Source organism: Pinus tabuliformis, chromosome 8 (genome assembly GCF_031772625.1).
Source record: "Pinus tabuliformis cultivar Carrire ecotype Pingquan chromosome 8, CPIR1, whole genome shotgun sequence".
Lineage (NCBI taxonomy): Eukaryota > Viridiplantae > Streptophyta > Pinopsida > Pinales > Pinaceae > Pinus > Pinus tabuliformis.
In genome coordinates this window covers 909,414,785-909,438,999 of record NC_142294.1, presented here as the reverse complement: position 1 = coordinate 909,438,999, position 24,215 = coordinate 909,414,785, and the positions used below count along the sequence as shown (strand labels likewise).

Below are 24,215 nucleotides of genomic sequence, written 5' to 3'. Positions count from 1 at the left end.
TTGAAGGATCCAGAACAAGAATAAGAAAAGAATAAGGCTAATTAGTTACACCTGGGATTCCTTGGGCATGACCCCTTTCTCCTTGACTTCTTCGTCTGTTGGCTCACGGGTACCTTCCTTGCTGCTGAGCCCTCCTTTCATGGCTCCACGTTTGAGCCTCATTTGAGCTTCTTCTGACATGGGAGCGTCATCCGAACTCGTTTTTCCTACCTGATAATTAACTACCTATTTCTCTGGGATCACCCTTTTCACTGGTCGATATCTCTATTCAATTCCGAACAATCTGCAACATAATGTGCTCCATTGACACAATGATGACACAATGATGTATATATATATATAGGTTTCTATGGTTGTCTGAGATATGTTCTATTGGATAAGCTTTAGTATTCGAACGACATGCAGCATGACACGTATTATATAACGCGTCCATTTCATAGATGGGTACTTGTTTATCCACCACGTTTCGCTCTGCAACAAATATTCATGTTCGAAGCGTACAATCCCCTCTTCTGCATTTTCTTCCATAGGGGATAGTTTGACTCCACTAGCCTTAGACCTCATAGATGGGTACTTGTTTATCCACCACGTTTCGCTCTGCAACAAATATTCATGTTCGAAGTGTACAATCCCCTCTTCTGCATTTTCTTCCATAGGGGATAGTTTGACTCCACTAGCCTTAGACCTGGACCTGTAACGTTTTTTCAAAGAAAGTAAATTCATGAAATGACTTTTCGTAAGAAGGGGAGAATCATTAAACTTTCCATTTTCCAATTGTTTCTCCTTTTGTAAGTTCAATCTTTCTTTGAGAGCTTCAAAGATCATATTCTTATTATTGACATAGGATGCATCTTTTTGAGTTCCTTCATTTCTATCTATCATTGGCATAAATGAAGATAGGACTCCCGATAGCTTCCCTAAATTTGAAGTTAAATAATCTTTAAGGTTCCTTGAATCCTCTACCCCACTAGCTTCTCCTCGAACAAACATTCTCGAGCCAATATTTCAACATCACTACTTCTAAAACCCTTGAATTTTGTGTTTTGAACCACTTTTGTTTCTTCAAGGGATCCTTGAACACATTTTTTAAATAAAACTTCTGAGGTTTCCTTATTAGAGGGAGAAACTAGATCTTGAGGATCCTAGTCTCAAATTGACTTTTGTTTGTTGCTTCCTTCATCCAATTGGATAATTAATTTTCTACATAATCCTTAAAGCCATTTCCTTCTGATTCTTTGGAAAAAAATCATTGGATTTCTCTCTCTCTCTAGAAATTTAATGGCATTAATTTGTTTATTAATTTTTAGATGAAGGGCCAAATTTTGAGCAAGTTTTTTTCTAAGTAGCCTCCTGCCTACTTTTTTCCGCTTCCAAATAAGACACTTCTTTTTTATTTTGTTCCATAGAAACCCCATCCCTTGAGGGAAAACCCTTCTCTACACGCCCTTCATTTCGCATTGAGCCCACTCAAATCTTTGGACTATCGAAATTTACTCCCCTAACCCCATAGATTACCTCTAAAGGACACACACACATTTTGTGCCCTAACTTCTTGCAACAAGCGCACTGAAAGGGAACTCCCCAATAATCTTGGGGTTGGGAGAAGGAAAAATCCCCCCACCTAATCACAAAATCTACCACTAGCCCTTTGCTATTGACAACTTCCATGAGAACCCTTACAATGCATTAGTCTTCTAGCATTAGTTGATCTTCCTTTACTAACAGATTTTTTCCAACTGCATTCTCGATTGCAACGAGATCTTTCTTATTCCAAAACTATGGTAGGAGTCTAGGAAGCAGGAACCACACCTACCTTACTAAAAAGGCTTCGTGTCTTGGGTTGAATCCCCAATACCACTAATGAAGGATGAGACTTGAGTCCCCCCATAGCCACAAACCCTTTTGTTGAGATTTGTAGCTTGGGAGGTACTCCATAGCCCTGGGTATTGGGCTTGTGTGAATTGGCACCAAAAAATCCATTTGTGGGCCAAGTACCTAAGAGGTGGGTTTTGTACTCAAAGTGTTGGGCATGAAACCAAGATGAATTTTGTTGATTTGACCCTTGGATTGCATGTGGCACCCTTAGTGGAGCAAAGGGATACAAAGAAATTTGAGGGAGCTTTTGTCAAATGAGGAAGGAAATTTTTTATTATTTATATGTAGTGGGTTTGTGGCAAAATTTTAAGGTCGACACGACTTTAGGAGAGCCATAAAAGAGGGCTATATGTTTCCATCAAGTAGCATATAAGTAAGAGAGGGTTATAACCTCATTTGGCATCCAACAACACATCCTCTTCTCAAGAATAGACAGAGCAAGGGAGATGAATACCTTAGGTAGTCAAACTGAATAGGAGTAGGAAGAAGAAGATAGTTTTCGTCTTGTTTTGTCTCATGGTTTGGTACAGGTTCAAGGAGGACATTTGTTCGAGTTCTTAAGGGAAAATTTTGGGTGCGTTAAGGAGGAATTTTCTCTGTGATGTTGGCCAAAATTTTATGTGTATTGCAGGCGGTTGGATCCTTAATTTTTGGAGGCCAAGTAGCCTAGTAGGATGCTAGGACTAGGCCACATCCTTCTGAGCCAAGTGCACAGAAAATCAAGGTTTGTGGGAGAGTTTGCACATTCGTTTAGGGTTGCTACAAGGTGCCCTGGATAGGGCCGAAAAACTTAGAGGTAGTGTGCTCAAATATGAAGTGTTTTAGAGATCTGAAAGGACATCTTCAAGGAGAAAGGGTGTAGGTTTAGAGGTCCAATTTAGGACAGAAGTCGGGGGAGCCTGTGTACAGGGAGGAGGAATGTTAGAAGGTTGTCCAAAACAGCCCTAAGTGTAGACTTGTGAAGGACAATAACTCTGCTAGGAGTGGTAGACGTGTTGGCCTAAGCGTTGGCTCTTTGAAGGACAAAAGAAGGAAACCAAGTGGGATAGTGTCTAAACCCTAGTTCATTATTGGAGAAGTACATCTTCAGTGAAAAGAAGGGTAGCCTCCAAGCCCTTGACTTGTCATCACTGTAGCAACAGAGGAAGGTAGAAGTGGGCAGATCAAGGCACTGTTCCCAAATGGAGTTGTGAACATTTGATTGAAGTCCTTGTGTGTTGCATTCTTGGTGTACAAAGGAGCAGCAAGAGGGAAGGTTGTTTAGAACCAAGTTCAATGACCTAAAGGAGCATTGTTCATTGATAGAAGTATATTGGAAGCTAAAGGATCAACAATTTTGTTCAAAGTACATGGACCCGAAGGAGATAAGAAGCTAGCTACATTAGCAAGTAAGTCAATTGTATCTTGTTCAGGGTATATTGGTTGTCAAAAGACTAACACCAAGCCCTAGTTGTATTCTTGTATTAGTGATTGTATAAGGGTCATGATCCCCGGTACGAGAACCATAGATAGTTGTATTATAGTTTTTTAATATAACGAAGTTGGGCTGAAAAGGTGAAAAGTTGTCTATTGTGCACTAGTTGATTTAATGTCGTGTTTATTCTGTTGTGCAAAGTAGTCTTGTTGTGGCATTTGAGCGTGTTTGTGCCAGAAAATCTAAAACCAAACCCAAATTCGTGTCATGGAAATTCAACACCTATAACATTGCTTTAAAAGCCACCTTCGATCTGAATTGAAAGATAATCCAACAATCTTTTATGAGGATATGGAAGCACAACATATATCCAACCTTGGTCCCCAAAATTTTGACAAAAAATCACTGAAGTTTATTTTTTCAGAAAGAAAAAGCTTCATTATATTATATTGAGTCAATATAAAAGATCCAGATGATACAAAAACTAGTGCAAAAAGATGCAGCCACTATTTTGAGACACTGCGGTTAGATACACCATCGCTGATCCATAAAAAAACATCAAATAAAATAAATAAACAGTCATCTGTGCATCACTTGCCGGATCATATCAGATATGAAACTGAGATTTTTAGAGATTGGAGGACAGCCATAAATCATGACATATGCAAGAAAAACAAAAAGATAAAGAAAAAAGAACCTGTATATAACCAAAGGAGCTTCAAGATCCAGGGATATAGAAATCCTGGATAAAATAGCAATTGTCTCCCTCTTTTACTTCCATAGACCATGACCCTGTACCTAAGAGTAGACGCTTCTTTGACAGGCAGTCAGCTTGGAGATTTTGAGCACGACAGATGTGTTGCATGGAGCAGTCTCTCAAGAGCCCCCATAAGAACATTATCCTGTCCATCCAGCCTGCCAAGTGAGGGCTCCTAATGTGGCAGGCTCCTTTTACATGATTGATCATTGTTTTGGAATCACCATAGATTGGAATAGCCTGTATATCAAAAAACACACAGAAGGAAAGAAGACCCGCTAGAGCTCTCGCCTCAGCTATACTATTAGAACCTTTTCCTCCGTTCCATGAAATAAGATATTGAAGCTCCTCGTCCATAATAATGTGAACTCCACAGCCAAAAATGTTTTGTTGTTCAGCACCATCAAAGAATGCTCTAGGAAATCTGTTGAGGAAACATTCTTTCTCTTTCATGAGACCTTTCTTCATTTTGGGCTGCTTTTTTGGCACAGAATCATAAATAGATATGATATGTTACAAAATATACTTTAGGGGGTCCTTTGAATCTTTGAAAATTTTACAATTCCTCCATTTCCATGTGCACCATAGGACAATAATAATAAGAGATCTCCATGGCTCTCTTTGCCCACTCCACCATTCAAACGCTGCATGGGTCGAAACAAAAACAACATGAGGGAAACCATAAAGAATTGCCAGATCATACCAGATTTACAGAGAATATTTGCATTGGAAGAACATGTGATAATTGGACTCCTTAGCTGATTCGCACATCGAGCATCTACTTGGTCTGTGCCAGTTCCTTTTCCTTAAATTTTCCCATGTCAAATTTTTATTGTGGAACACCAACCACGAGAAGAAAATTAATTTAAGAGGGCATCCCGACTTGCAGAGGATCGGAGAATATATAGAGCTAGAGTGAGAGGCCTTTAAATTATCATATAAGAGTAAATGTCTTTTACCTGAACCAACAATTTTACATTTGGCACCATCCAAATCAGGTGGTCAGCTGACCCTGAGCGATGAAACCCACAACTACTGAGAGCATCCTTGACAGAATTCCATAACATAACCAGAGATTTTGGCATACGAAGATCATTGGCATCCTTCCATAGAGGGGTTGGGCCTTGCCAAACTGTTATGAGCTTGTCCCAAGTAAAAATGCCTTTCCTATAGGCTCCAACCTTCAAGAGGTTGCTACCTTAATTCTTGTACAAGCTACAACTTAAAGGAAGCTCCAACTGCCATCAATTTTTTGCAGGCTACAACCCACAGAAGGCTCCTACCTCAACATGCTCTAACCTATTCTTTTTATCAAGCTACAACTTGAAAGGAGACTACATCCCCTTAATACATTCAAGAAAACAATGTGCTAGTTACCTAGCCTATAAATATGCATACCTCCATCTCTGTTCCTATTTCTTCTACTCCTCAAATATGCTTCACATATGCTATATATGTGCCAAGCAATAAACAACTCAAATCAGTGCACACTTTCTCTAACTCTCTACCCATATGGCCTTGCAACCTCACACATTTTTATAAGAAAGCTTTAATGGATATTGGTATTCCAAATATGAATATGAAGTGAAAAGAATTGTCTCTTTGCATTCTACTCATTCATTTCACACTTTTTGAGATTTTGAATATTAAAATAAAATAAATGCTTCACCAAATATTAATTTCAGCCAAATGTAATGATTAAATCAACAAACATAGCAACCCTTTGCAACATACATTAGCAATACATCAAAAACTATAACATCACAACATCAAAAACATAACAATATTCTTCATGTTTTTGCCTTTGTCTTGCATTAAAACAATATTTGTAACACAACAATCTTTGATAACAAACCAACTTAATATATGCAACTACATTTCCATAATAAGTGCATCAAAACAAGCATAGCTCAATGCATCTCTTCACACAATTGTGCATACACCAACTGTGCCATGATACTTTGCTGCTCATTTGTTCTACTATCAATAGTTCTAGCATATCTAGCATATCTTGCACCTAAACACAACAGGTATACCAAGCATACCAAAATGCTTTGCAACCATAACAACCAAGCCATTAACTCAACCATATATAGCATACCTCGTTACTCCTTTGCCATAACAATATATGCAACACCATCAACATGCAATAACAATATGAAAGCAAGTTGTTTACTTCCAAGGCATAACAATACTTGTTCATTTATGCATACATTATCTATGCATTCAACTCGACATGCCTTGCCATCAAGCATAAGAGTGATCAACAATATAGTAACAAATAATTCAAAAACAACATAAGCATAACTCAATGTGATGACAAATAGTTCAATAACAACATAAGAATAACTCAATGCATCACATTGCCTTGTGTTGCCCTCTTCAAGTAATCTTCGTTACATAATATTTGGAGCAACACCTCATAAAATAAGCATACATCAACAAACATACTCAAGCCAACATAATAGACATGCAAACATTCCTTGTTGCTCCTGCTATTCATTTGTCATTAGTCATTAATAACGACAATACAATTAATCTCATTAATAACGACAATACAACTAATCTCATTAATAACGACAATACAACTAATCTCCCCCTTTGACATTCATGACAATATTGTGATCCTTTTTTTTCTGAGAAATATCTGCTTTACCTTTGTTTACCTCCCCTTTAACATCAATAACTCCCCTTTAACATCAATAATAAGAGGTTACTCCCATTTAACATCAATAAAATCAATAATAAGAGGTTTGGAAACATAATAAAATTCTGTGTAAAACTTTCTAAAACTTTCTAAAAAAAATCCCACTGTAAATAATTCATAGCCATTAATATCTTTGTACATAGGATCCAATTTCTAGCAAAAACAATCAATAATAAGAGGTTTGGAAACATAATAAAATTCTGTGTAAAACTTTCTAAAACTTTCTAAAAAAACTCCCACTGTAAATAATTCATACCCATTAATATCTTTGTACATAGGATCCAATTTCTAGCCATGTTGCTAAAACTTTCTAAAAAAACTCCCACTGTAAATAATTCATACCCATTAATATCTTTGTACATAGGACCAGGGATGGAATTTGACGGGCATTTTGCCCGTCATAAGGCTTTTTGAACGTATTTGACGGCTGGAATTTTTCAATGCCCGTTTTGAGTGACGTGCCTAGAGGAGTAAAAAACGTATTTTTGACGTTTGGAACTTTTTCCAAAACGTTCCTACGCCTTTTTATTTTTCATATAATAGAGTAATTTTTGGGCAAGTTTTTTTCACTGAAAATATGCTAAATTCTATTCAGCGTCGGTAACCAATAAGCATATTAAATTACGGATCGCATTATCTAGATACAGAGTAGGAACGGTAACTTTCCAGATGGTATATAGAAAGCCCAAAAAACTACCCAGAGTTTCTTTTTGTTTTTATTTATTTTTTCTTTTTGCAAAAATTGGGCTTTAAAATATTTGGGTATTTTTTCTGGTTTGAATGGGATTGATGTGATGAAAGATGGGTGCAGATTCATCGCTGCCAAGGGCCCCCTCAACTGCCCTTGTCCTTTCCCTTGCGTAGAGCAGAAAATAATAATTTAAATCAAACGCTGGGAAATTGTGTCATCGCAGTGAAAACATTTCGTCAAGTAATTTTCTTGCAAATTTGAGCGCTTGCCGATGATTTTATGGCGGTTTCTTGTGTTTTTCCGAGTATTCTTGTTTGAAGGATTTTAATGCATTTGACCTTCCAGCCAGCTAGGCGCCCGTATGGTCCTCGGGAATACGCACCCGTCTTGAGAGGACGGACAAAGGAATTCATCCGGTGGGGGAGCGCGGGGGATTCTTGGAATCGCAAAAGGCATTTTCACAGGATATGACAGTTGATTCGATTGCTTGGTTGGTTTGACTCTTCTGGGTCGAAGGAAGGAACTTAGAGAAGCGAATTTCTGTTGGATTTGGATTCTTGGGTTCTATTTGAGCGATGGATTGGGTTAGTGAACGCCTTCTACTGCTGTGGGGGTAATTGATGAGAATTTATGTCTATTTCTGGTGTTTGTGGTAGATTTCCATGGAGGTGGTATTGGAGCGGGGGTTAACAGTAAGGCAGCGTTGGGACTGGCTGTGGCTTGCGTTGCAGTGTCGTGCAAGGTTGCCTTTTTGCTGGCGGCGAGGCCGGTGAGGAGTCGAGGCAAGTGGAACCGTGTGTTGGGCATTCTGCGAGATTTCGAGGAGGGATGCTCTACTCCTTTGTATCGTTTGAGGCAGTTGGTTGACGCCATCACTGTGGAGATGCATGCCGGATTGGCCTATGACGGGAAGTAAGTTCAAGATGCTGCTCACCTTCCTCGTCAACCTGCCCACCGGGTATTTTGTATCAAACTTTATATTAGATAATGTCAGAAATTATCTCTGAATTTATATGCAAGTTAGTTTTATTAGAAATCTGGTTGATTTTAAATGATAATTTAAAGATTAGGCATCTAAATATTCATGTTGCATAATATAAATGGTTGGTTTTAAATAATAATTTAGATATATGCAATGGATAACCATTTTGTATTTTACGTAGGACTAATTATATACAACATAGTCTAATTAGCGGGAGGAATTGCCTGGAAAGTTATGGAAATTCCGGTTATATTTAGAAAAAATCCGGCAAGGATTTTTGTAAATCCAAGTTATAATTGTTAAACTTCAAAATTTTAGGTGTCCTAGATGTTTTTGATGGTGTTGAATCCATCTCCACCATCAAAAACAAGATTCAAACACTTCCTCTACAAGATCTTTTGAAATTTTTTTGCCCGGATTCCGGCCACTTTTGGCTGTCCAAGCAATTCCTCCGACAACTCTTATATATACTAAGCAAATTTCAAATGCTTAACATTTTTTTTGTTGAAACTTCCACAATTGAGTTACAAATTGTTGGTTTTAAATGATAATTTAGATATATACAATGGATAACCATCTTGTATTTTAGTTAGGACTAATTATATACTTTCAATCAACAAATTTCAAATGTTTAACACTTTTTTGTTGAAATTAGGTGTTCGACCATAAAGACCTTTAGGTGCTCGACTGTTAAGGAGAGGGAGAGGAGAGGAGAGGAAAAGGTTCAATTTACTTATTGGGTGGGGGGGCTTATGGTCGAGCCTGCTTGCGCATCCTTCGTGATTGATCGATTGATGGGTGCGTTAGCACACTCGACCAAAAGGCCGCCATCACCTACTATTTACCGACCCACCCCAATCCCCGGTGTGAAGCAGGTTCAATGCCTGCTGTATCAGAAAGAATGTATCGTATGGATGCATTCTAAGGGAAGGTGATTGATTGCTCACCCATCAAGGACCGGTTAGGTACTCACTATTCAGATGGTGATCCACAATTTAGTTTTTTCATATTTTGGTTTTTTGAAGGGATTTTTTCATATTTTGGTTTTTTGAAGGGATAAATATATGAAATTTTTAAACATTATTATGTTATTGAAGGGTAATTTTTTAATCAAACATTTATTGGTGAAAGGTTAATTTATTATGAGAACGTCACTCTTGAAGGGCAAAATTTTCAACATAACGTTTATTGACGGGAAGCCTAAATATCCAAAACGTCAAAAAAAAATTGTATGACGGGTAAAGAGAAATCCAAATTCCAACCCTGCATAGGATCCAATTTCTAGCCATGTTGCTATAGGACATAAACATAGGATAGGATAGGATCCAATTTCTAGCCATGTTGCTATAGGACATAAACATACGAACCTCTCCTTTGGAAATATAGTAGAGACAATCGGAAAAGCTCAAAATAGGCTCCATTAGGCTCCATTGTGTATTATGGAAGACCATGTAGAACTTCTATGATAAGTAGTAGTGGGGGCTGAGGATCAATGGATGACTAAATTGGAATGATTGAATCCTCGGCAAACCTAGAGAACCTGTGGGCTCCAAAGCAAATGATACCAATATTACTTATAACAGTGTATGTAATATAAATTTCCTGGAAAAACGTTTCGCAATAACAATGGGGGCTGAGGATCAATGGATGACTAAATTGGAATGATTGAATCCTTGGCAAACCTAGAGAACCTGTGGACTCTGAAGCAAATGAGACCAATATTACTTATAACAGTGTATGTAATATAAATTTCCTGGAAAAACGTTTCGCAATAACAATTCACTGTACTCGAAATATAGAATTGTAAGAACCATTATGCTCTCGAGGATTCTCCTGATTGTTATCATGATATGCTCGAAGTATAGAATTGTTGGAAATGGCCAACTTTGTATTTGGAAATTTGTCATGAAATATTTTAGTTAAGGAGATCCATTTCAGTTGAAAGCCGCGAAGATTGAGGTATTATCATTAATGACTATTATTATGGAGCTTGAAGTTACTTTCACAACAATCCTAAACTAGTCCCTTGTGATATGAGCATGGATAATTCTCTTGATCAACACAGATTCTATGGTTCTTATAGTACCGACATGTTACAGAATTCTATCCCCAGGCCCTCTATCGATAGTCAAAGCAATATTCATTATCAACATAATTAAAACCACGAGGGGTCCCCAGGAGTGCAATTTATCTGTTAAACATTGGTTCCAGGCGTTGCGACAGCTTGCATATCGGAAGACTAGATCCATCCATTGGCTGCAAAATCCAAATGCATATCATTCTACTTTTAATTTATATTGGTTTGATTTTCCTGGTAAGGGGATTAGTTTAACCAGAGCATGGTTATTGGCATGAACACCCAATTGCTCAGTATGCCATGGAAAACATTTAACCCTTCCTTTCTCTTGAACTTATTTCGTTAAAAATCCGACAAAAGATAAATGAATTGATCAGTGTGTTAATATTGTCTCAAGTTATCATTCACAAATCGATTCTAATGGATTTACAGGTTTGAACAACATATTTTACATTCACACATTGATTCTAATGGATTTACAGGTTTGAACAACATATTTTACACCAGGGCGAACTGGGTCCCTGATACTAACAATAGGTATACAGGTATAGCCATTTTCTGGGATTTGATCACTGGGAGAAAAATTATTTTCCAGGTCAACATAAACATGACACAGTGGTTTGGAGAGCTTCACTGATGCCTATTTGTTGAATCTAAAACCTTGTCCCATGTTTGCAAGATCATTTTTACGACTCCTTTACAATGGCAACAACACTTTCCACCAGGAAGCTCCAAGACTACAACTATTTTTTTTTGAGAGATTTGAAATAATCAACTTTGACAATTGTTGCTTCTTTACACTAACAAAATTTCCACCGAATAACAAGCCAAAATCCAAACAACAACATGAAAACATAAATCCCGGTCGATCAAGGTGCAATGCCAACAACATTGATTCACCATATGTCGATGCTCATTAGCCAAATATAGTCGTAAATAGATTGGGGTCATCATGTTTGTGGCTGAGGAGTCTTGGCAACCTCAGAGAGTTCAGACTTGGTTTTATATTTGGACTCGTCTATCTCGATTCCTTTTTCCTTGGCTGTCTCCTCACCAGACATTCCCATCCTGGACAGCCCGCCTTTTCTACCCATCTCTTGATATCCTTCCTTCCCTATCTGAGCAGCTCTTGTGCTCCCTCCCTTCTTTGCTCCCTCTATCAGCCGCTCCTGCTCAATAAATTATACATTCAGTGACGTCCAATTTGAAAACACACAGAATACAGGAAGTAATTAAAGGATTCAGAACAAGAATAAGAAAAGAATAAGGCTAATTAGTTACACCTGGGATTCCTTGGGCATGAGCCCTTTCTCCTTGACTTCTTCGTCTGTTGGCTCACGGGTACCTTCCTTGTTGCTGAGCCCTCCTTTCATGGCTCCACGTTTGAGCCTCATTTGAGCTTCTTCTGACATGGGAGCGTCATCCGAACTCATTTTTCCTACCTGATAATTAACTACTTATTTCTCTGGGATCACCCTTTTCACTGGTCGATATCTCTATTCAATTCTGAACAATCTGCAACATGATGTGCTCCATTGAGACAATGATGTATATATATATATATATATATATATATATATAGGTTCCTATGCTACTATGAGGTATGTTCTATTGGATAAGCTTTAGTATTCAAACGACATGCAGCATGACAGGTATTATATAACGCGTCCATTTTATATGTGGGTACTTGTTTATCCACCATGTTTCACTTTGCAAGAAATATTCATGTTCGAAGCGTACAATCACATAAAACTATTTAATTAAAAGTTATTGAATAATTTATAAGAGTGTATTTTTTTAAAAACAAAATATTAAAATAAATTTTTAAATGTCCACTTTATTAATGTCAATGAAACTTTCCAATTTTACATCAAAATTCCATAAATATATATTTATGTTTGAGTTTCTATAATATTTGAAGTTCTATTTTAACAACTAAGAAACGATTTGCTCAATTAATCTATATATTAAGACTACGGTTTTGCACATTTTAAAAATATTTTAGAATTTAATGAAAAATAAGGCTATCAATTTTTTGACAATTGATTTAATTTTAAAAATACATATAATTTTTTAAACTGAAATCAACATTAAAAAGTAAAATAATTTATCAATTTCAAACTCAAAATGTAGTATGTTTAATCGAGATGTAAAATGCATACCTCAAACGTCTAAAGTATTTAGATGCTTATTTATGCATATAGAAGTATCAATGTTCATATGTGTTTTGTGTATAAATATGTATATTTCATTTTTTGGTGAACAACTTCTATACAAGATCTAACTCTACCAAACAAATTATGTTAATATATATACACATAAAATTATTTATATTTTTTTATTATTAATTTTTTATTATTATTATGTAAACTTATCTTATAATGATGCTAACAATAACGCCATAACATTTCTCTTATACTAACTCTAAAATGTTTCTATTGACAATATTTTTTAAAATTCTTTCACCCTCCTCTTGCCACTTCTTTTCCCTTACCTTGACTTGCTCTATCATTGGAGGGGTTTATTGCCCAACTTGAATTTTTTAATGTTGTTTCAATCTTACCCTAGGCTTGATCAAATTTTCGAGGGGCCTTTACTGCAATTCAACTTAGTTTTCTTGATTTGTTGTTTTAGGATGTTTTCTTGATTTGTTGTTTTAGGATTAGGTTGTAGTTTTTTGCTTTATCTGGTCTCTTTTTATTTGTGAAAGTTCTATTATATAATTTGAATTCGTTTAGTTTTTTGAAACCAAATTTATTTCACTCATTTACTTAATGTTTAAATTTAATATTTTATTTATTTATTTATTTATTTTATTTTTAATAAATTTTTATTTTAAATATTTAATTCTAAAATATTAAATTTCAAACCATAATTTTTAAATAACAAAATTAATAACAAGAATCTAATTCTAAAATATAACTATAAATAATAATGTTAAGAAATGTATGTAATTTTTTTTACAACAAAATAGGTTGGTAACACCAGTATCTATAACTCACGGGGTTTTGGATTGACGGTGAATAAGTGCGATGTTAAGACACTCTTTACGATAGGTCACCAGTTCAAATCCCCGTGAGTACTTAGGTTAGTTTTCACTAAAAAACACCAATATCTACAAAAAAAAAAGGTTTATAATTAATATGCCTTTTTTATTTCTTAAAACTAGAATACATTTTATTATAAAAGGTTGAGAACTTTGGCGTGGCAAAAATGATATCATTATGGAAATGCAATGAACCATATCGGAGGGAAAAAATTTTGATTGGAAAAAAGTAGTTGTAACCTTGCCGTTTTAGATGGTTTATCCATTAGTCTTAACTAAAAAAACACCAATATCTACAACAAAAAGGGTTTGTAATTAATATGCATTTTTTATTTCTTAAAACTAGAGTACATCTTATTATAAAAGGTTCAGAACTTTGGCGTGGCAAAAATGATATCATTATGGAAATGCAATGAACCATATCGAAGGGAAAAAAAACTTGATTGGAAAAAAGTAGTTGTAACCTTGCCGTTTTAGATGGTTTATCCATTGATTTTAAGTCTTTTATGAGTCATTATTTAGTTTTCATTTATATGGTATATGTAGATATTTTAAATTAAAAGAAAAGGAAATTGAATGCGGAATCTCAATCTTGTATACGTATACAACATTTTAATGAAATTAAAAGTTGTAAATTTTATACCAGTTTTTACCACGTAGTTGTTTGAAATTCAGGATGCAATTTTCAATGAACAGAGAGCATGGTAGTGAATGAAAGTAAACAACCAGAAAAATCAATTATTTTTTCTGACAAAATATGATATAATCTCTACTCCACCTTCTCTTAGCAATTTATAATAGGAGTGTTTTTTTCTTAATTAAATAATTTATCAACTTAAATCCAGAATCTTTAAACAATGTGGCCAATATGCAAGGTCATATGATATCAAAATAAATTAAAATATAACAACGTAATAATAATTTTATTTAAACAAATGATTTGTAATATCAAATAATTAATTTTATGATTAAAATAATTTAAAAATATTTTATATAAATTATTATTAATTTACTTTTAAATTTGTTGATGTAAAATATAAAATTAATTGAAAATGTTATAATAATAATAATTTTATTTAAATAAATCATTTATTTTAAGTTAAAAATAATGGAAAAATGGTTATATGGTTGTCACGCATCTCCTTAGTTTAAGATTTGTTCCTAGAGTTTAGGAGGTTGTTTACAACTACCTAATTTTCAGTGATGTATTTAATATTGTAATATTCATTTGATGAAATATAGAATGAACGAGAGATAGAGTCTCCTCTTTGTTTGAGTGCAGTCTCCCAGGTGCTGTACACACCTGTGAGCTGCAACTCCTTTATTTAATTCAAAGTTTGATTTTATCTTGGTATCAGAGCTTAGGGTAGAGATAGCCTCAAATTTTTTAGGGATGTATCATTAGTTACATATCTATAGTGGTAGGAGAGTATGTAAATGTGTCTGTGTGATCAGGTGGAACTGCAGTAACACCTGAAACGAAGGGTCTTAGATGACTGATCATCTCTGAGCCGAAGAAAGGGTTGAAGCACATTTTTTTCAGAAGAAGTAGCAGTTGGAGCGGATTTTTTGCAGATAGTTGTGCCAATACAGAACAGAACAGACGAGCATGAGTTTTTAAAGAACAGACGCGCCCATTGGCGCGGGTTTGAGGCTGATAAGTGCGCCAGGTAAAAAGTAACTGAATTGGCGCGGATCCGTGGCTGTTAATCGTGCCAATTTTCGTGCACATCATAAATTTTCCTTATCCGCAATTGGCGTGGATTCGTGGCTGTTCAGAGCGCCAAAGAGCCAACCTCTTTCTCTCTGGAAATCTGCAATTTTTCGTTGCAGATCGGAGTTGCCCGGTGGTGGCACGTGGAGATTTCTGCTCGGTGGCAGCAGATTTGATTTGCCCGGTGGTGGCGAATTGAGGTTCCTTGATCCGCTCAGAGGTAGCAGATCGGACCTGCCCGGTGGTGGCGAATCAGAGCTCTGTGATATGCTCGGTGGAAGCAAATCAATTTTTTGCCCGGTGGTGGCGCAGTGCAGCTCCTTGATCTTTTCGGTGGAAGTAGATCGTCTTTGCCCGGTGGGGGCGTGTTGGAGCTTGTTTGTTGATCTGTTCAGTGGTAGCAGATCGGTTTTGCCCGGTGGTGGCACAGTGAAGTCCCTGATCTGTTCGGTGGCAGCAGATCGGACTTGCCCGGTGGTGGCACAGTGAAGTCCTTGATCTGTTCAGTGGCAACAGATCGGACTTGCTCGTGGTGGCACAGTGAAGTCCCTGATCTGTTCGATGGCAGCAGATCGGACTTGCCCGGTGGTGGCATAGTGAAGTTCCTGATCTGTTCGGTGGTAGCAGATCGGACTTGCCCGGTGGTGGCCGATTGGAGTGTTCAGTTGGGCGAAAATGAATAACAGTATAGAATCATATCTCCACGAGTCTGGCAAACTCGATGGATCGAATTTCTCCAACTGGAAATTCAAAATGCAAACTTTGCTGGAGAGCGTAAATGCATGGTCGATCGTTGAGGGAAATGAGCAGAGATCTGGAACAGCGACCCAAGAACAAGATTGGGATAAAAGAGAAACGAAAGCAAAAGTTATACTGAAGATGTCCATTAAGGACAATATTATCCCACATATCAGAGATTCTAAGTTGGCCGCTGATATATGGGCAACGATCAAGAACTTGTACGAGACTCAGAATACAAATTGTGTTCTAGCACTCAAGGGAAAACTGTTTGCATTGAAGATGGACGAGAATGAGTCCGTTGTTGGATTCATGGCCAGAGTCAAGGATTCATGGCCAGCGCTTCAGTGGACCTCTGTGTAGCCAATCCAATCTCACCCAGAGTTAAAAATATGAAATTCGGCCCTGAAAGAACCTTAAAGATCAGCTCATCCCTACCTCCCTCTCAGGAGAAGGAGCTTTGTAGCTTATTGAACCACCATTTGGATGCTTTTGCCTGGAGCTATAAGGAAATGAAAGGAATCCATCCTTCTGTTTGTACCCATCACATTTACATTAAAGAGGATTGTAAACCAGTGAGGCAGCCTCAGAGGAGAATGAATCCAGCCCTTAAGGACATCGTTAAAGAAGAATTGAAAAAGTTGTTGGATGCAGGATTCATCTACCCATCTCGGACAACGAATCAGTTTCTCCTATGGTGCTTGTACCTAAGAAAAATGGGAAGTGGAGAATCTGTGTATACTATCGAGAAATTAACAAAGCCATCAAGAAGGACCATTTCCCTTTATCGTTCATAGATCAAGTGCTAGATGGGCTCGCAAGGAAGAAGTTCTTTTCTTTCCTAGATGGGTTCAACGGGTATAATCAAATCCAAATTAGCCCGGAAGACCAAGATAAGACCACCTTCACTTGTCCTTGGGGAACCTTTGCCTATCGGGTCCTTCCCTTTGGGCTATGCAACGCTCCTGTCTCTTTCCAGAGAGCAGTATTGAGCATATTTGCTGAGCTGGTTCACGATTCAGTGGAAATATATATGGATAGCTTTACTCCTTATGGGTCTAACTTCCAAGAAGCATTGTCTAACCTGAGAAAAGTTTTAACCAAGTGTATTGAGATGAACCTATCCCTCAGTCCTGAAAAATGTGAATTCCTGATGACTGAAGGGACCGTGTTAGCTCATACCATTTCTCAGCAAGGATTACAGGTGGATCCTAACAAAATTGCTATCATCCAAAAGGTTCCACCTCCTCAAAAGGTGAGAGTTGTTCGGAGTTTTCTAGGCTTAGTAGGATATTATAGAAGATTCATTAAAGATTTCAGTAAGCTAGCCTCACCATTGTTTGGCCTCTTAGGGAAAGATGTTGAGTTTAAATGGACTAATGATTTTCAATGGGCTCTGGATGAGTTGAAGGATAACCTGGTGTCCGCCTCGATCTTGAGAGCTCCAAAATGGGCCCTACCTTTCCAGATCCACACCGATGCCTCGAACAGAGCTATAAGAGCAGCCTTAGGACAAGTTGAGGAGAAACTACCATATGCCATATACTTTGTCAGCAAAAACCTGTCCAAGGCAGAGATGAACTATACTGTAACCAAAAAAGAGTTCCTGGTTGTAGTCCATTCCCTAAACAAGTTCAGACACTACATCACTGGTTATCAAACATTCGTACACACTGATCATGCTGCGATTAGATATTTAATGAATAAGCCTGATGTAAATGCTCGTATCATTAGATGGTTACTTTTGTTGCAGCAATTTGATTTGACCATTGTGGACAAGCCAGGTAAGGAAAATGTTGTTGCTGACTTTCTGTCTAGATTGGATTTGCCTGCAGGTGAAGAAGGGACAGTGGATGACCAGATGCCAGACGAACACCTGTTTTCTATTTTAGTACTCTCTCCATGGTTTGCTAATATAGCAAATTACTTGGTCTCAGCACAGTTCCTTCCACACCTATCCTCCAGAGAGAAGAGAAAAATTGTGAGAAAAAGTGCCCCATTTACTTGGATCGGGGGAAACCTGTTTAAACTTGGCCCAGATCAGATCTTGAGACGTTGTGTTAGGGAGGAGGAAGCTTTTGACATCCTCCTGACCTATCACGATGGGCCCTGTGGAGGTTACTTTGCAATGAAAGGACTGCCTTCAAAATTCTACAGGCAGGTTACTATTGACCCACTCTTCATCAAGATGTCAGAAGATACATCAGCCAATGTGACTGATGTCAAAGGATGGGGAAACGGACTCCAAGGGATGAAATGCCCTTCCAACCTCAAGTGACCTTCGAGCCATTTGAGAAGTGGGGCATGGATTTTGTGGGTCCTATCAACCCTCCTTCAAAACAAAGGTCTTACATCATAGTGTGCACAAACTACCTGACAAAGTGGGCAGAAACCAAGGCAATCAAGGAAGCGACATAAGGAAAAGTGGCTGAGTTTTTAAGGGAAAATATCTTCTACAAATTTGGCTACCCAAGAGAGCTGGTCACCGATCAAGGAAGTCAATTCACCTCTAACCTAATTAAAGACCTGCTCGCTCATCATAAGATCAAGCACAAAACTTCCACCCCTTATCATCCGCAAGCTAATGGGCAGGTGGAAGTTACTAATAGATTGTTGGAAGAGATTTTGACTAAAGTGGTGAGCAGCAGCAGGAAGGATTGGTCAGATTTCTTGGTTGAGGCCACCTGGACCTACAACACCACTTGGAAAACTACAACAAGTTTCACACCTTATGAGCTGGTCTACGGGAAGAAGGCTCTGCTGTCCATAGAATTTGAGTACAACACATTGAGGATGGCAGCTCAGATGGACCTAGATCTCAACCATGCACAACGAGAAAGATTACTGCAGCTGAATGGATTAGATGAACAGAGAATGCAGGCCCTCCTCCACTCAAAAGTAGTTCAACTCCAGAGGAAGATATGGCATGACCGACACCTTAATGGAAAGAAATTCCAGCCAAGAGATTGGGCACTGTTGTATGACTCAAGATACAAGGATTTCAAAGGGAATCTGAGGACAAGGTGGTTAGGACCATATGCAGTGGAGAAATGCAACGATAATGGTTTAGTCCTTATCAGGACCATTGATGAAGAAGCCATCCCCATGCTTGTCAATGGGCATCGATTGAAAATCTATAGGAAACCCCTTTCAAGGCAGGAGTTCATTGAAACTTTGGACAAATCAGTGCCGGTAGTGGGGCAGGGCCCTGTCTCTACTCCACCCACACCTTGAGCATAAAAAAAAAAAACAGAGAAATGAAATAAAAAGATCCGTAGGTGAAAACTTATTAGAGGTGCCCGGGGCAGACAGTGAGGGTGAAAACCTCATGGAGGCACCCCAGCTGTCTCTCTCTCTCAAAAAAAAAAAAAGAGAGAGAGAGAAAAAAGAGAAAAACAGGTCTAATCTCTGTGGAATAATTGCAGGTTGCAGGGAATATCTTGCAGGTTAGGAAGGTCGCGCAAAACAAGGACAAGGGTCCACACCAGGCTATAGGACACCCTCACAGACACTTCCTCCATGACCACTCGCCTCTCCTAAGATTTGATCAGATTCAGGGGCAGATTTCACCTTCTACAGAAAGTTCTGCCTGTTCTACAGGTAGTTTATGTCTTCTACAGGAAACATCCTGTAGAACCTTCGGGCAAGCCAAAATCAATCTTGGAGGGGAATCTGAAGGTTGGAATCTGTTGGTTAGGCCTGCAAACACCCCTGTTTCCACCCATCACCATATGGCACCCTGTTCCATCTCTTTACAGCTCCGTCACCCACCTGGTTATGTGTTCCTGCACAGTCATACAAGAAACCCTGTTTTCCTCAGATTGACAGCAAGATTTTTTTGAGTGACAAGTCAAGTAACAAAGTCTCGCTCACCCTACCTGTCCAAAATCCATCTAGACTCTTCATCAACGAATCCCTCATCCGCAATATGGCCCTGCTCGTTTAGCCTACATCCCAGGAGGAGAAGTAGCTACAGGACATCCTATAGGAATTCTGTAGCGGCTGATCCCTCTAGAAGACATACTCTGGAGGCAGGGACAACCGAGATCAACAAAGGGAACATGCAAAAGGATCCTCTTGGACGTGAAAATATCCTCGGCAGTTGAAACCCAACAGAACCTGTGCATGCAGCGTTGATAACCGAAGGATCGGGTTCCAAAACCTGTGCATACAGCATCAACAAATGAATGAATGGGTTCTAACACCCGTGCATGAGGCAGCAACAAGTGAAGAAGTGGTTCCAAGGCCCAAAGTCTGCATAACGCATTCACAGACACGCAGGTAAGTGTCTAACCTCATTCGTCAATTGCATAAACTATATTTCAAAAACTGCATGACTATGAAAATGGTGCGGATTGAATGGGATCGGTGGCCAATCAACTGACCACCCTCAGCCAGTTACAAAGCTTCGTGGGATCCGAACAAGCTCAGTTACATTCAAATTTGCCACCGAGATGTGCAGTCGACACGTGTGGAGTATCTAGTCGGGGAAAAACCAGCGGGACTGGTAGTGGTGGCGACAGTTAATGGAAAAAGGGAGGTGATGGCGGTTAGAGATACGCAGAAAAATGATGGTCGTGACATTGGATCAACGGTTCGGTCCGGCCATCTCATTCCCTCGCCACGAATTGCGCCGCAGTTAAAAGATATTCGGCTGAAGACTCTCACCACCCACTGTTCATTTTCACTTGCAACGTCCTCGGCCGAAGTACCCATCCTCTGCTTCTGAAATCTGTTAACCCGTTGTCCTCCACCGAGTTTTTCAGCCTGTTCAAAAAATCTCCCGCGTACCGAGCTCGTTCAGAGGCACAGTGACATCCTATAGAAGCTGGCAAGAGTTCTACAGGAAGCAACTCTACAGGAAGTTCGGCACAGCTTTCCGGAGCAGAGAAGCCTGGACTTTTCTTCGTCAAATTTGGAGTTCCGAGAGAGGTAGGCTCGAAAACACTCTTCCATGCATGGTATGTTTCGAAAAGGTGGTGAATTTCACTGTTTCAAATTGGGGAGTCCGAGAAAAATCAGCCTGTGAGTTGGAAATAGCAGTTTTCCTGTGTGTTGAACGATATTCCTCAGTTTTTCTGCATCAAAATTCTTCTCCATGTTTCCTGTTGCTAAAATTCTCCTATAAGGAAGGCATACGCAGCTGTGAGAGCCAGCCTGTGGATGAAAATTTTAAAATTCGCATATCTAAACGTGTTCTGAGAAGAAAACTTGCTCTCTGTCCTCTATTTGTAGAAGCAAAACTCTTCCTTTCATAACCAGATAGCTGAGAGCTGAGTCACTACAGTCTTGAAACCAAGGAATTGTTGCTCATTGATATTAAACGGCCGAGGAATTATTCCTTGAGTCCAGGGAGAAACCCATAGACAACATTCCCTTTTCTGACAGAGCATAAAACAAGGCGCTCTCACCATGCCAAGAGGGTTTATTAGGAAGGAACCTTCGAATCCCAGCAAGCTGCGTGAGCATCCAGAGGTGGTAGACCTCTTCACTCGTGCCAATTGGATGTCCTTTTGTGACAAAATTTGGGGTCATGACGATGAGATAACGGAGGAATTCTTAATGTCCCTAAAACCTGAATCAAAGAGACAGGCCATAGTGAATTTTAGGGGTTTGACCTTAGAAGTTACCCCTGAGCTCATCAGTCATGTTACTGGTCTCCCATTAGGGCTCCCTTGGAGCAAAGAAGAAAGGTCATTGGGCCAGATAGCTAAGAAAGCATTCTTCTTGCCTGAAGAACATCCTATAGAAGACAAAAATGGAGTCCGGAGAACTAGCTTACCTCCTCTTTAGAGCGAAGTCAGCTTCCAAATCATGAAATACATTACCTGTGAAGGGAGGTTCAACATTGTCTACGGCTATCATTTCAGGTTGCTAAATGAACTAAGACATGGGATGGATTTACCGCGAGAAGAGAAGTTGAGCATCCCTTATTTTCTTTGGCAGTCATTAAGTGAATGTGGACAAAATTGAAGGAAGGAACACCGGATTAGTTAGCCCATCATGGGCTCATCAAAATTTTAGTGGAAGATGCCCTCCACACCTACACTATCCCCCTCTCTTGGGAAATTTTCCGAAACATGACCAAAGATGACGATATTAGAATTCTAGCCGAGGAGCTCACCTCATCCAGCAGTGAAGAAGGGGAACACACTGAAGCGGGAGAGAAAACCAGTGGTAAAGAAACACAGGACAAACAAGCACAAGCAGGACAAAAAGAGAAAGAGGGAAGGGGCCAAATTGTTGAGCCTAAAACAAAGCAACGAATAGTAGCACAAACACCAAGGGAAAAGAGACTGCAGAGGAGAGCCAAGAAGGCAGAAACATCCCAATTAAAGGCTGGCACAGCCACAGAAGTCACACCAAAACAAAAGGCAAAGAAAAATCCTAAAATGGCCGCAATACAGGCAGAAACAGTTGACACAGAGGCTTCTACAGGAAGCATGGATACAGAACAGCAAAGAGGAAAATCACCGGAAATATTGGCAAGAGAGGCAGCAGCAGTGTCGGCTGCCTTAAAAACACCTCCAAAACAAAAAGGGAAGCGAAAGAGGCAGACCTCCATGTACTTTAAAGCAAGAAGGAGCACACGGATCAAAGTAGGCAGACCCCAGCCGCAATCAAAGGAGCCAATTATCATTGAGGACACAACCCCTAAACCAAAGGAAGGGTCTCCTTCAAAGATTTATGTCACCTATGAGCAAGGAAGCCCAAAAACTTCTACCTGGAGAGAAAGACTAAAGACAATGGACACAAAGACAGTTCTACAGGACGCTGAGAAAGCTCTACAGGAAACTTCGGCTAAGCTAAAAGAGACCAAGAAATTGGAGGAAAAGGCGACAAAACGACCAAAGGAAGAAGAAGAAAACAGACAGTGGGAGGAAGTGGAAAGAAAAGAAGGATTTCATGACCAGGAAAAAGACATCACCTCGGAGGCCTGGGACATGAGAAAGGCAGTCAAAGCTATCAAGGATGATGCGCTAGATTAGTTGCTCAAAGGATGAGCAACCCATTTAGCAGGGGGGTGATGATGAGCCCCAAAAATGGGTAACTTATTGGGCTCATTTTGCCTATTTTTCTTCATCAATCCACCATTTTTCATAGTTTATGCATGTTTTTTGAGTATATTTATGTTAGTTGAACAAATGAGAACAATCACTTGACCAAGAAGGCTAACACATGGTTATTGCAGATTTTTGGACAAATTTTGGACCAAAGCTAAGCATTTATGAGCCAGAGGATAGCCAAGCATGAAGGAACAAGGGTGAGGATTCGTAGGAAGGGTGTCTCCTGCACTAAATGGCCCCTTCCTCGAATTTTCCACCCTCATCTCGGAGTTCAGCAGGCCACCAAAAAGGATTTCCAAGGGCAGCCGAGCAGTTTTGTGTAAAGTGACTGATCACTGGCAGTTTGAGTAGCCGAGCCCCTCGAGTTAAGGAGGGTTGTTGGAGACTCTCGTAGTGAATAAATAGGAAGGCTTCCAGCCTTCGTAGGTTACTTTTTGAACAGTTGTATTCTGCACTAGAGTGTTGCTAGTTTCTCAGCTCATTTTGTAGTTTCTGTTGTACAACTTTCTTTGTGACATGGTTATTTTTGAATAATGGAAAGCAGTTTCATTTGGCATCATATCTGAGTTTTTTTTAGGAGCCTGCAGCTCTTGGGGTTGGGCCCAACCCAAGTTCCAAGGCTTCCTTGTGTACTGTTATGTGTTTTTAGTGTCTTTGCAAAAGAATTTTTGTTAAGTAGATTACAGTCTTGCTTGGTTACCTAGGTCACTGTTGATGATTAAAAAGGTTTTTCATGTTCAGATTGATTTGATAGGTTAATAACAGAGAATATCTTCATAAAAAGGCCATCAAGCACCCCTGATCTCACCTCTCCCTCTGTGGGACCATGAGCTGAGACCAAGGTGTCCTTGCTGCCAGCAAAAACATTGTCTTTGCTTCATCATGCAATTGTTAGTGTTAAATTCTCATTTGCAGAATTTGATACCAGTTGTGGTTACATGTTCAGGTTCATGATTGCTTAGTTTGCATAGCTATTTCACATTATTTCGTTGTAATAAACTGCTGTTCATTTTCTTTGCTGATATTCAGGTCAGATTAGGTTAAAGTAGTTATCTCTTTGGTTTTCTTAGTCTTTGTTGATTAGTTTTGAAAAAATAATGTGTAGAGCACCTGTGAAACCTCCTCTCCTACCCTTACCCCATCAATG

General features: G+C 38.9%; 1 protein-coding gene across 1 annotated transcript; it reads right to left on the bottom strand.

The window, feature by feature from the left end:
- Positions 1–4,007: 4,007 nt before the first annotated feature.
- LOC149238484 (uncharacterized) lies at positions 4,008–4,514 on the bottom strand. Its single transcript, XM_089369575.1, has one exon. The coding sequence runs from the start codon at positions 4,512–4,514 to the stop codon at positions 4,008–4,010; it is 507 nt and encodes a 168-aa protein (XP_089225701.1).
- Between the last annotated feature and the right edge of the window lie 19,701 nt (positions 4,515–24,215).

Excerpts from the sequence above, each read along its gene's own strand:
- LOC149238484 (XM_089369575.1), bottom strand. The coding sequence starts at position 4,514 with ATGAAGAAAGGTCTCATGAAAGAGAAAGAATGTTTCCTCAACAGATTT.